Source organism: Vombatus ursinus, unplaced genomic scaffold (assembly GCF_900497805.2).
Source record: "Vombatus ursinus unplaced genomic scaffold, bare-nosed wombat genome assembly UNPS02014906.1, whole genome shotgun sequence".
NCBI lineage: Eukaryota > Metazoa > Chordata > Mammalia > Diprotodontia > Vombatidae > Vombatus > Vombatus ursinus.
In genome coordinates, this window is record NW_020954684.1 from 66,845 (window position 1) to 79,151 (window position 12,307).

The window sequence follows — 12,307 nt, forward strand, 5'->3', positions numbered from 1 at the left end:
AACACAACCACTTCAACTAGCCAACTCTACCATCAGCTTCTCAATATTTGGTTGACCAGACACGTAAGCTGATATTCACCATGCCCTGTTAACTAATGCCAGGCTCAGATATCAAAGGATCCTTGTTGTTGTTGTTCTGACTATTTGTGACCCCATGGACCATAACATGCCTATGCTATCCAAGGGTTTGTTGCTTTTTTTTTGGCAAAGATACTGGAATAGTTTGCCATTTCCTTCTCCAGTGGATTAAGGCAAACAGAGATTAAGTGATTTGCCCACAATCATATAGCTAATAAGTGTCTCAGGGCATTTGAATTCAGGTCTTCCTGACTCCAGGCCCAGCACTCTATCCATTGAGCAACCTGGTTGGTTGTTTTCTTTTGTTCTCAAAGAGGACCAAAATGACATCACTATGCTAGTCATGTGTGTCCAACTATGGCTGATCAGACCTATGCATGCTTGGAATGTTCTACCACAGGTAGAGCACAAATAGTCTATGTGAACATTTGAGATGGGTTCTCTAAATTTGGGCATGTCAGGTTTCTTTTGAGCTACTTCAATTCTGCTTTGCTCATAGAGCAGAGCACCTTCTTTGATGTGGACATGCCATGCTGAGTGGTCCTGTGCCAGTGTGTCCCATGTCACACAATCAATTCCAAAGTTTTTAAGAGAGACCTTGAGAGTGTCCTTGTATCACTTCTTCTGACCACCATGTGAACACTTGCCCTGTGTGACTTCTCCATAAAATAGCCTTTTTGGCAAGCCTACGTTTTGAATTCGAACAACGTGGCCAGCCTAGCAGTCTCCTAATTATTCCTATATCCTGTAGTTGGAAAACTCCCATCTCCTGCTCACGTCATCCTTGTGATCCTGAGCCCATCTACTATGGCAAAATGCATTAGAGGAACACTCTCCTTGATCTTCACTGAATTTACATATATTGTTTCCAACACCACTCAGCAAACTCCTCTCCTTTGAGGTAACCTCCATCTGTTTATATAAAGCCAAATGGATAAACTTTTTCACCATCATCAATCAGGTCCCAGGATATTATCTTTTCTCGAGGAACTCAATACCTGATTCACAATCTTCCTGTCTGCCTAGACACTTACCTTCATACTTGGGGGCCTCCACATTTACATAGATGTTAACTGGAACACCCTAACCTGTTCATCTACCTTTTAAATTCCATGGCCTATGCCTTCAGACTACCTTAGCCACCCACTGGGGTTATCACATCCGAGATTTCACAATTACTCATAACTGTTCTATTTCTATGGTCTTAGACTCTGAAATTTCTTCTCTCTGACCATAATCTGTTATCCTTATATCCCTCCTTCTGCCTCACTCCTCCTAAACTTATTCTTCATTCTCACTAAGACCTCAAGTCTTCTCCCTATTCTATCAGTCCATTTTTGACATTCTTTGTTTTGTTTTGTTTTGTTTTTTGGGCAATGGGGGTTAAGTGACTTGCCCAGGGTCACACAGCTAGTAAGTGTTATGTATCTGAGGCCAGATTTGAACTCAGGTTCTCCTGAATCCAAGGCTGGTGCTCTATCCACTGTGCCACCTAGCAGCCCTGATAACATTTATTTTGAAAGGAGGTGCTTAGGAGTGTTCCCAAATAACTCAATTATAAAGTGTAAAGAGGTTACCTAAATACTTGACCACAAAGAGTGAAGTAGTCCCTCAGTATACCTGACTAAGCATTGGCCATTGGATGAAGGCAACTGACTGAACACAGGCAACTTCCATTGATCGGCTCCTCTGGGGGACCCAAACTTTGAATATGAGTTGAGGAGATATCTCAAAGAGAATTCTATATTAAGAAATAACTGAATTTAGCACCTAGTTATCAAGAATAATTAGTTAAAAGTGGACATTTCCTTTCCCTCTCCCTACCCAGGTATACTCCAAAACCCCAGGTGTGCTCTTTTTTGGCCTAGCTCCATCTTGTTCCCTCCGTGGGTAGCAGACACCCCTCTCATCCCTTAGTAGCAGCTTCAAAGTGTTTCTGGGCTCCATTCACCAGGCTTTGTTTCCTATGGTCTGATGTTTGTCATCACTCCCCCTTGATCAACTGATGGTGTTTTACTGCTTGCAAAATATGTGTATTTTGTATTGTTAGTCCTAGGAGCCAAAATAGCTAGTTATGTCTCTGATCTTGTCCCTATATTAGTTAACCAATTCAGTTCTATGCTGTCCTCTGCCCTTGAATGCTTCGCCTCTTCATCATTTATTGCTCACAGATTGCTAAACCTTCGATTCAGGTTACCTCCATTATTCCCATCGTCTCTTCCTGAGTGCTAGTGAATGCTGCCGGAGAATGTTATATGACTATGCTAACTGGGTCCTCTTTTCCTTCTACACTTTTTTAGTGATCTCATCATTTTCCAAATATTGCATTATCATCTCTACACAAATGATTTCCAAATCTATATATCCAGCCCAAATCTCTCTTCTGAGCCCCAGTCCTGCATCACCAACTGCATTCTCACCTGAATATAACATTAGAACCTCAAACTCAACATATCTAAAATGGAACTCATTATCTTCCCTCTTTAAAACTTCTCTCTTTCTGTTGAAGTTACTATTATCATTCTTTTCCTCTCCTTCCCTACTATATATACAACCAATTGCCAAGTCTCCTGTGGCTCCTATAGCCACACTTCTCCTATCAGTCCCCTTCTCTACACACACATTGTCACTACCCTACTTTAGGCCCTTATTAACTCAAACTTGGCCTACTGCAAAATAGCTTCCTAATTGGAAAACTGTTCTCCCTTCCTATGCTGCTGGTCCTTAAGCAAGTTTGGAGCAAATAAAGCAAGTTTGGAGCAAATAAAGCAAGTAAGGGAACATCCCAGCTTCACTTTGCAGGCTTTCCTTTTGTTGTTGAACATCTTCTTTCATTAAATTCAATAATAAGCAATGAACTCTGGTAGGTGCTGGTGAAACAAAGACAGAACTGAAGTATTACCATTCTCCTTAACCTTTCTGCAGCCTTTGACATTGTTGGTCACTCCCTTCTCCTTGATACCCTCTTCTCTTGAGGTTTTCAGGACACCATTTTTCCTCCTACCTATCTGACCATGCCTGCTTTGACTCCTTTGATGGATACCTCCTTCAGTCAAATCCTTTAATCATAGGTGTCCCTCAGGGTCTTGTCTTCTCTTCTACCTCTATGTGACCTCCAATCTCAACATTTTCTACTGCCTTTCTGACATCTTGAACTGTTATCAGACATTTTAAACTCAACTTGTCCAAAACTGAACTCATTCTCTTTCCCTCTAAATCTTCCCCACCTCTTTTTTACCTTGCTTATTACAGTTGAGGGCAACACTATCCTCCCAATCCCTCAACTTTACAACTTCTCACTATGTCTCATCCCTCATAACCAATCTGTTGCCAAGGCCTGTCAATTTCACTTTTGCAACATCTCTTGAATATGCCCCCTTCTCTCTGATACCACCACCACTCTGGTGCAGGCATTAGCCTATCGGTGGGTCTGCCTTTCTCAAGTTTCTCCCCACTCCAATACATCCTACATTCAGCCAACAAAGTAGTTTTCCTAAATCCAAGGTCAGACTGTGTCACCCCTCCCCCTCCCACACACACTCAATAAACTTCAGTGACTGTCTATTGCTTCCAGGATCAAATGCAAAATCCTTTGTTTGGCATTCAAAGCTCTTCACAACCTAGTCCCCTCCTACCTTTCCAGTCTTACCCTCCCATTTTGTACTCCAACTCTGGGCATGTTCTCTAGTTGTCCCCCATGCCTAAGATGCCCTCTTTTCTCATCTCCATATACTAGCTTCCCTAGTTTGCTTCAAGTCCCAACTAAAATCTCATCTTCTATAGGAAGCTTTCCCCAACCCCTCTTAATCCTAGTACCTTCCCTCTTTTAATTATTTCCCACTTATTTTGTATATAACTTCTATGGACTTATTTGTTTGCTTGTTGTCTCCCATTAGATTGGGAGCTCCTTGAGGTCAGAGATAATCTTTAGCCTCTTTTTCTATCTCCAATGCTTGGCACAGTGCCTGGCTTGTACTAGGTGTTTAATAAATGTCTATTGACTGGCTAACTGCCTTTAAGAAGATTATATTCTCCTGGGGAGATATATGTTCATGGATAAGGAAATACAATATAATTTGAGGAGGAAGTAAGCATTAACAACTAAAGGGATGAAAAAAGGCTCCAAAAGAGAGCTGCTTAAAGGAAGGAAAGGAAACTAAGAGTGGGAAGTGAAAAGGAAGTGCATTCTTGAAATGGAGGAAAGCCTTTGCACAGGAAAAGAGGGAAGGGGAGATGGTATGTCAAGTGGGAAGTAGTCTCATTTGGTTTAAATGTAACATGTGTGAAAGGGAATAATATAAAATGTTTGAAAAAGTGGTGGGATTGAGGTTTGAAACAATAGGCTAAAGAGTTTATGTTTATCCTAGAGGCAATGGAGAGCTATTGAAGATCTTCAAGCAGGATAGTAAGGTGGTCATCCCATAATAGTAATTTGACAGCTGTATTAAGGACGACATGGGAAACTAGAACAAGACGGACCAATTAAAAGGTTTCAGTATAGGGTCAAGGGATATGTATTTGTACATGTTTGTTGCTTGAGTACCTGTGATTTCTATTTATCTTCCTTGTTTCCCCCTCGTTATCCTCACCCCATGATACCCTTTAGGATAAATTATAAATAAGTCATCAATTGATTGGTCCCTAGAGTCATAGAGTTTAATATACCCAGTCAAGTAGTTCCTCTAGCTGGTTACCTTAGAGTTGTCTTCTTCCCAGGGGAGAGGAGAATGGAACAAGGAGAGAAGGTCCCAGAAGAACACTTAGAAAAGGTTGAGCAGGGGATCTAGAACTCATATACCTTATAATACCCATCCTCTAAATCCTTCCTTTAGATGAGAATGATAAAGTCTGTTCATAAGAGGTCTCAAGGAATCTAGTTATTTCCCCTCCTCTCCATCAGTAAGTTGACGTGGAAAGATGACAAGTGGAAGAGGCCCTGTCTCCTTGCACCCTGATGAGGTCATGGGAATGGCCAGTCTGTAGGCAACCAATTATACCTGAGGGATAGGTCTAATGGACAGGTGGCCCACACAGTCCTCTCAACGTCAAGCTCTTTCCATAGAAATGACAGCTCAGTGGGAGATACTTCCCCCATAAGTAACCTGCCCAACAAATGCTCCAAAGCTCATCATTTAGAACCTAGGCTGAGTTGGGAGTTGGTGGATGGGAGAGAAGAGAGACCTGATCACTCTGGGAGCTTTCCAGAATTAATCCTACCCAGGCCCTTTGCCAAGCTAGGAGTCCACACTTGGGCTGTACTAGCAGAAGACTGGAGGGGAGGGGGCTGGGGGTGGGGTGGGGTGGGAGGTTCTCTTTCAGAACAGTCATTTTCATAGAAACCTCTCTACTCAATTCCTCCTACCAGGATCCTAGGCCTGACTCTAGGTATCTACCCACCCGCTCCTGTTTTCAACTTCTCGGCTCCCTTGTCCTTCCTTCTCTCTCAATTTCCCCTTTCTCTCCTAAGCTTCACCTACCCTGAGCAGCCCCACCCAGCTGTGCTGGCCACATCCCATAATAGTCAGCCTTCCCCCCCCCAGTCTCCCCCCTCCAAAAAGAGGCGGTCATCCTATAATAGCCACCCACAGGAGACATTCCGCGGTGACCGCCCCCTCCCTGCGGAGCTGCCGGGAGCCGCCATCCCATAATAGTTGTCTGCCTGTTTTACTGGTTACTGCTGTGAAGGGAGCTGGAGAGGAAAGAGAGGGGAGGAGGGATAAGGAGCAAGGGTCTCCCCTGGGGGAGGATCGTAGAAAGCTTAGGCTGGGGGTGGTGACAGGTAGAGGAGAAGGATGTACAGGTGTGGGGAGCGACACGCTGTCCCCCATTACCTTGGAATGGGATTCCCAGCCACCCACCCTAGAGGTGGCGACATGTCAGAGAAACTACTGGGGCAGCTTAAAAAGAAGAAAAACCGAGGTGTTTGGAGGAGGGGGATTGGTTATCAGGTGTTCCCCCAGGAAGACAATGGTTTGAGTGAAAGGGTTGACCTTAGAGAGTGAGGGGGGAGGGGCAAAGAAAAGCTTTCTTATCCTCCCCACTCTGCATCATCATCCCATAATAATCCTTCAACCCCACTCCCCCTCCCACACACACACCATCCCATAATATTTCCCAGAGAGGCAGTCCTGCAGTAGGTACAAAGAAGCATCCCATAATAAGCTTCCCTACCCCACCCATTCCACTCACCAGGCTACCCCCCCCTCGGTCACATGCAGTCGGTGCCAACTCCCCCCTGCTCCCCCCTCTGGCCACCAAAGGCCTTGCCAGCCCATAATACTCCTTCCTCCCCCTTCCTCCCCCCTTCCCACCCCGCACCCCTTCCTCCTGCCTCCAGTTGGATCTGAGCCTCACCAGCCCATAATATTGGCCAGTCTCCTAAGGCTGCTCCAGCCCATAATACTCTCCATGTCTCCTAAGGCCTCTCCATCCCATAACATTGCCAGAAGCCTGACCTGTGGGCCAAATCCCAAGTCTGTTCCACACATCTCAGCTGTGTCAGCACTGGTCTCTCTCTCTCTCCCTCCCTTCCATCTTTCCTCAATCTAGCTCACCCTTTTCCAGACTCTTTCCAAACCTTTTGTCCCAGACTGCTTTCCCCCCTCTCCCCACAAATCTCAACCTGTCTGGATGCCTTGGTCCTGGATACATCTCTAATGTCCTTCATTGCCGTTTCTCCCTAGTCTGGTTCCTCTCCTTTTCATATATATGTATATATATATAATACACACACACACATATATATTATATATGTATTTCCTGGAACCCTCAGGAAAGTAAAATTACACCAGAAGGCAACAGGGCATTAACCTTGTGGCTCACGGAAAAACCTGCATTTCAGGGAGAGAAGCTGCTACCTCTAAAACTTTCCCTAATGACCTGACATTACAATAATTTGCTTGGCCTGCTTTCCACACTCTGTTCCCCAAGCCTGAATCCCCAGTATCAGATACCCCCTTTTTAAGTAGAGGAAGCTCTAGTTTTCCCCCAGAAATACTTGCTTGATCATCCGCAAATTTCGAGGTATCAAGCATGGGTACCTTTAGGATTCCCAACCCTTTGCAAATATACTTTTTCTTTGACGGCCTCAATCTGTCTCCTACCCCTAGCTGAACAAGGCAAGCCACCCTTTCACCATCACTTCTGCAGGGTATCATTTGTTCACAATGCATAGATACATCTTGGGGTAGAAAGACCTAGTGTAGTGGAATGACCTTGGGGTTTAGGGTCAGCCCGGGTTTGAATCTCATCTCTATCACTTCCTATGTGGCCTTGGACAAATTGCTTAACCTTTACAAGCCTTAGTTTCCTTATCTGTAAAATGGGCATAGAATCCATAGAATCATTGTGAGAATCAAGTGAGATAACTTATGGAAAACTTCTCAATAAACAGGAACTACTATTAGCTTCAGTAAAGTTCAGTCTTCTTTGTCAGGCATTCAAAGCCTTTCACAATTTAGCGTCACCATATCTTTCCAGGTATAGCTCACAGAATTTCAGATCCTCAGAGTATACCTAGGCTTACTTATCTACCTGAAAAGAATTCCCTCTACAGCATACCCAACAAGTAGTTATCTAGCCTTTGCTTAGAAATCTCTAACAAGGGAGGAACTTACTACTTCCAGGGCAGACCATTCCACTTGAAAACAGCTCTGATAGCTAGAAATTTTGTCCTTATGAGACTAAATCTGCTCGTCTGCAGCTTGAACCTTTACTCCTCATTCTGCCCTATGAAGCGGACAGAACCAAGTCAGTTACCTCTTCCACAAGACAGTTCTGAAAATACACAAAGACAACTATTACCTCCCCTGTCCCCACATCTCTTTTCCAGGCTGAACATCTTGGTTCCTTCAATGAATCATTATACACATGCACTGGACCACTAAGTAATACTTTCCTCGAGCTTTTGTTCAGCCTGTTCCTAATACTTGTAATGTTTTCCCTTCCCCTCTTACCTATTGAATAGCTCCATCCTGATTTTAAAATCCAGCTCAAATGGCTCCTCTCTTTGAAGCTTTTCCCACTCTCCTCAGAGTTCTTGATTTGGTTTTGTCCCTTTCAAATGCACTTCTAGTGTGTTATAGTTATCTGTGTGTGTATGCATACATATGTATATATTATATCTATCTATCTATCTATCTTATCCTTGTTATTATATTGTAAGGTTCCTGAAGACACTGTATTTACTGAACTTTGCATATTCTCTAGCATCTAACATTGTCATCTTTGTACAGAATGTATTTAAACATTTGTTGAATGGATTAATGAAGAAATAATTTTCCTCAAATTTTTACTTCAAAGAAAAGGTACTTTTATTCTTTCCTTATTTTAGAGAACATAATTGGCTAATGAACATGAGTCAAGGCAGATTTTTTTGGCCAGCATTGAGTAGAGGTTTCTTTCCCACTACATCCAACATGAGACCTTCCCAGCATTTTTTCTGTGTTGTGTGGACTAGATATATATTTTTGATGAATCTTTTCAGAGAATAGAGAGGGGACCCAACAAGTCCTGAAAATGAAATAAAAAAGTCTAGCATACTAATTTAGATTGCTCCTGTCTGAGCCCACTATTTTCCTAAACTCTAGAGAAACTCAGAGTGCAAAGCAGTCCTCATGTAAATGGACTTCACATAATTCATAATCAGACTAACTTTATGGAACAGGAAAGAGGAAGCAGGGTGTTTGTGTGTACGTACATGTGGGTGATGGTGCTCCAGAGAGCTTGCATATGCTTATATGCATAAAGGGCTGTGTTAATATGAAAGTGAAGGTGGAATGGGGGCAGGGATGAAGATGGATGCAGAGGAAGATTATTTCAGGCACACTAGCTGGAGAAAAAACGTAATGGCACCCAGAGCAAAACAAGGAAGCTGTGGGTCAACTAAGAGTAGTCCCTTCATACAAGTATCATAGTCGAGACTTTATCTTCCTTCTTCAGATTTTTTTCCTGATAAGATCTCAAGATTAAGGTGTGAGAATCATAGATTCAGATCTGGTAAGAATTGTAAAAGAGCCCCCTCTCCACTCTTCATTTAACAGATGATCTGAGACCCCAAGAGTCATATAGGTAGTGACAGAAATAGGATTTGACCCTAAATCATCTGATGATAAATACAGTGATCCAGCTGTATATCATGATGCCTCTGGAAGAGGAGAGGACAGAGAGAAGAAAGAAGGAATATAACTGTTTTCTGACCTGGAATTAGGGAAGGAAATGAGGTCCTTTAGAAAGGAATTCAGGGGCAGCTAGGTGGCTAAGTGGATAGAGCACCAGCCCTGAAGTCAGGAGGACCTGAGTTTAAACCAGCCTCAGACCAAACACTTGACACTTACAAGCTGTGTGACCCTGTGCAAGTCACTTAACCCCCCCCAACAAAGGAACTCAGAGCACCTGAAGAGGGTGAGCAGGCAGAGGATTCTAGGGTGGGAGACCCACCTCCACTCAGTGTCTCAGTTTCTCCATGATAAAATGAGGTACCTCCCACCAATAGGGCCAGCTCAGAGGGTGAGGGGCTCCTAGTGCCATATGCATTTTCCATTTCCCTGGATTTGGCCACTCCTTTTCTGCCCTGTCAGTGAGTATCATAGAAACTATGGAAAGGAGCCCACATTTTTTGTTGTAGGAGCTTGCACAGTTCCAGAAAGGATGCCAAACTTGGTTCCTTGTGGCAGGATGAGAGCCATTATGGGCACTAACCACCAGCCATCCTCCTAGTTTAACAGGAGAGAGTGGGCAGAGGAATCTGAGCCAATTCTCCAGTTTGGCCACCAGGGGTCATTTTACCCTTAAAAATCACACAGTTTGGAATGACCTCAAAAGGACACACAGAAGACCCTTCATCAAGCAACAATGACACAGAGAGAGAAATACAAAGGATAACATGTTCATAGAAATATACACATAGAGAAACAGAGACCGTGACACAGAGGCAGAAGATACGTGCAACACCTCACTTTACCCTTCTGGTTGGAATTTTCGAGTGGGTGGGTGTTAGTGTGTGGGTGGTATGGCAGTGGTGGCAGGGAGCATGTCAACAATTTAAGAAGCCCAGCATACTCCTGCCTATGGGAGGCCCTCATTCCCCTGTCCCCCCTTCCCTGCCCATTGACCCCTCCCTCCCCCTCCCCCTTCCTTTTCCCCTCTCCCCAGGATAGATTTCTGACATTGGGCATTTCTCCCTTTCATTTCTCCTGTGGTTCTCCTTTCTCTATAAGCTGGGGCAGCCAACAAGCTCCACCCTACTGCTCCTGGCTTTGCCTCCCCACCTCCAAATATCTCCCCAATGATGCAGGAGATTCTACTGTTATTGCCACATTCCTTTGTGTTAAGCATTGCCCTCTCCCTGTAATCCTATTTTTAATCTTTAAATAATGCAGTACCTCGAGTTTGGGGTTGGGGGATCGTGGTCATTGAATAGCTCTCACTTAGGTAAGGCGAAAGAATTGATTAGGTCACTTTTGTTCTCAAAGGCAGAAGAAACGTGGTAGATGAAGGCCCAGGGTATCTGTGTTGGGTGTGGGTGAAAGGAGATCAGGAACTCTGACGACAATTTCTCTGCCTCACAATTTTGCCACAAACCAAGCCTGACCTTGTCTCATTGCCCCACCTCAGAGCTTAGAGATAGATTATTCTAGGCCACACAACAAGAAGGAAATTGACTCTGTAGAGCCTACCTCCAATTTTATTAGTCCTTATGACCACCCCATCCCTCCCTACCACCCCAGCCCTCCAAAACAAAATAAAGGGGTCCAAGGCCCAGTGGCATGAAGAAGCACCACTTGCAGAAAAAATTCTAGTGAGGAGACTTTTCAGCAGGTTGTTCAACTGGGTAATTTCAGGTGGGCTAAATTTAGAACTTGGGCATCCAGGTTTCTCTATCTTTGGGCAGAGGAAGGAGGGAAGGATTTCTCCTCTTCTTCCAGAAAGATGGTTCCATAGCATTCCTTCTTCTTTATACTTATACTTTGTTTGTTCCTGGAAATAAGGGCTAAGATTGAAACCTGAGTCTGGGTACCTGATCTCTTCCCCACACTGCCTTGCTCATTTGCAGTCTCATAATGGGGATGAGAAGGGAGCTGAAGGGAGAAGTTTAGCCAGTGTTTCTGCTCAGGTGGTTGAATCCTTGATGGACTGACTGAATGACTTCTCCAGAGGTGTACGTGAGAGCAGCTCACTGTGAGAGGCATCCTCAAGATTAGTGGAGGCTGTACCACTTTCCCGATGCCCATGTGGTCCTCGAGGCCCGTTGGCAGCTCTGACTTTTACCCATCGTGTAGTTCTCAGGCTTCGAAGGGTATTTCGGAAGCCCTCTGCACTGAAATAGTAGACAAGGGGATCTAAGACGCAGTTGGTACTAGCCAACACTACCAACACCACCAACACCTGGCGTACCCTGTTCTGGACATCGGAGCTGGCATCTACCAGCTTTCCCCGAAGTAGTCCATAAACAGCCAGGGTGGTATTGTAAGGCACAAAGCACAGGAGGAAAATGACCAGGTTAGCCAGTAGAAGGTGCACTGTTTTCCTACGGCGTTCATTCCTGGTGGTACTGGGCCGGGCCAAGGTCCAGAAGACCCGACTGGAAGAGTAGACCATGGTAATCAAGGGCAGTATGAAACCCAGCCCTTCAGCAAGAAGTACCAAGGGCAGCAGCCTGCCCTGCCACAATTTCTCACTGAAGCTCTCAAAACACAGGTAGACAGTGATGTTCTTATAATAGCAGGGTGAGGGGGCATGGACCCAAACAGCAGGCACAGCGCACACCAAGATCAAGGCCCAGACACCCAGGCAGAGTAATCTTGCCACCATAGGCCGGCGTAGGTGGCGGAGCCGCAGGGGGTGGACGATTGCAATGTAGCGGTCCATATTGACGAGGGCCAAGAAAATGCAGCTGCCATACATATTCATCTGGAAGGCAGCCCCTGCTGTCTGGCACAGCAGGGCTGGGAAGGGCCAGTGGTGAAGGGCATAGTAGGATAGACGTAGGGGCAAAGAAAGGGTAAAAAGCAGGTCACTAGCTGCCAGGTTACACATGTAGACACTGACCACTGAGTGGACTTGTAGGGCTCGGAGGAAAATCCATAGTGCCAAGGCATTGAGGGGTAGACCGGCAGCAAGCACCAGACTATAGCCCACCATATATAGGCGATGGTTAAAGCGGTAGTCAGGGCACGTGGGGATAGTGGTATCGGAGGTGTTGGCCAACATTTCCCCAATTGATGGGCTA

General features: G+C 44.8%; 1 protein-coding gene across 1 annotated transcript; it reads right to left on the reverse strand.

The window, feature by feature from the left end:
* Window positions 1-10,223: 10,223 nt before the first annotated feature.
* Window positions 10,224-12,301, reverse strand: LPAR5 (lysophosphatidic acid receptor 5). The gene has a single exon (XM_027843343.1). The coding sequence runs from the start codon at window positions 12,286-12,288 to the stop codon at window positions 11,188-11,190; it is 1,101 nt and encodes a 366-aa protein (XP_027699144.1). The 5' UTR covers window positions 12,289-12,301; the 3' UTR covers window positions 10,224-11,187.
* Between the last annotated feature and the right edge of the window lie 6 nt (window positions 12,302-12,307).

Bases quoted from the DNA above. Each gene is read 5' to 3' on its own strand.
- LPAR5 (XM_027843343.1), bottom strand. From the start codon at position 12,288: ATGTTGGCCAACACCTCCGATACCACTATCCCCACGTGCCCTGACTAC.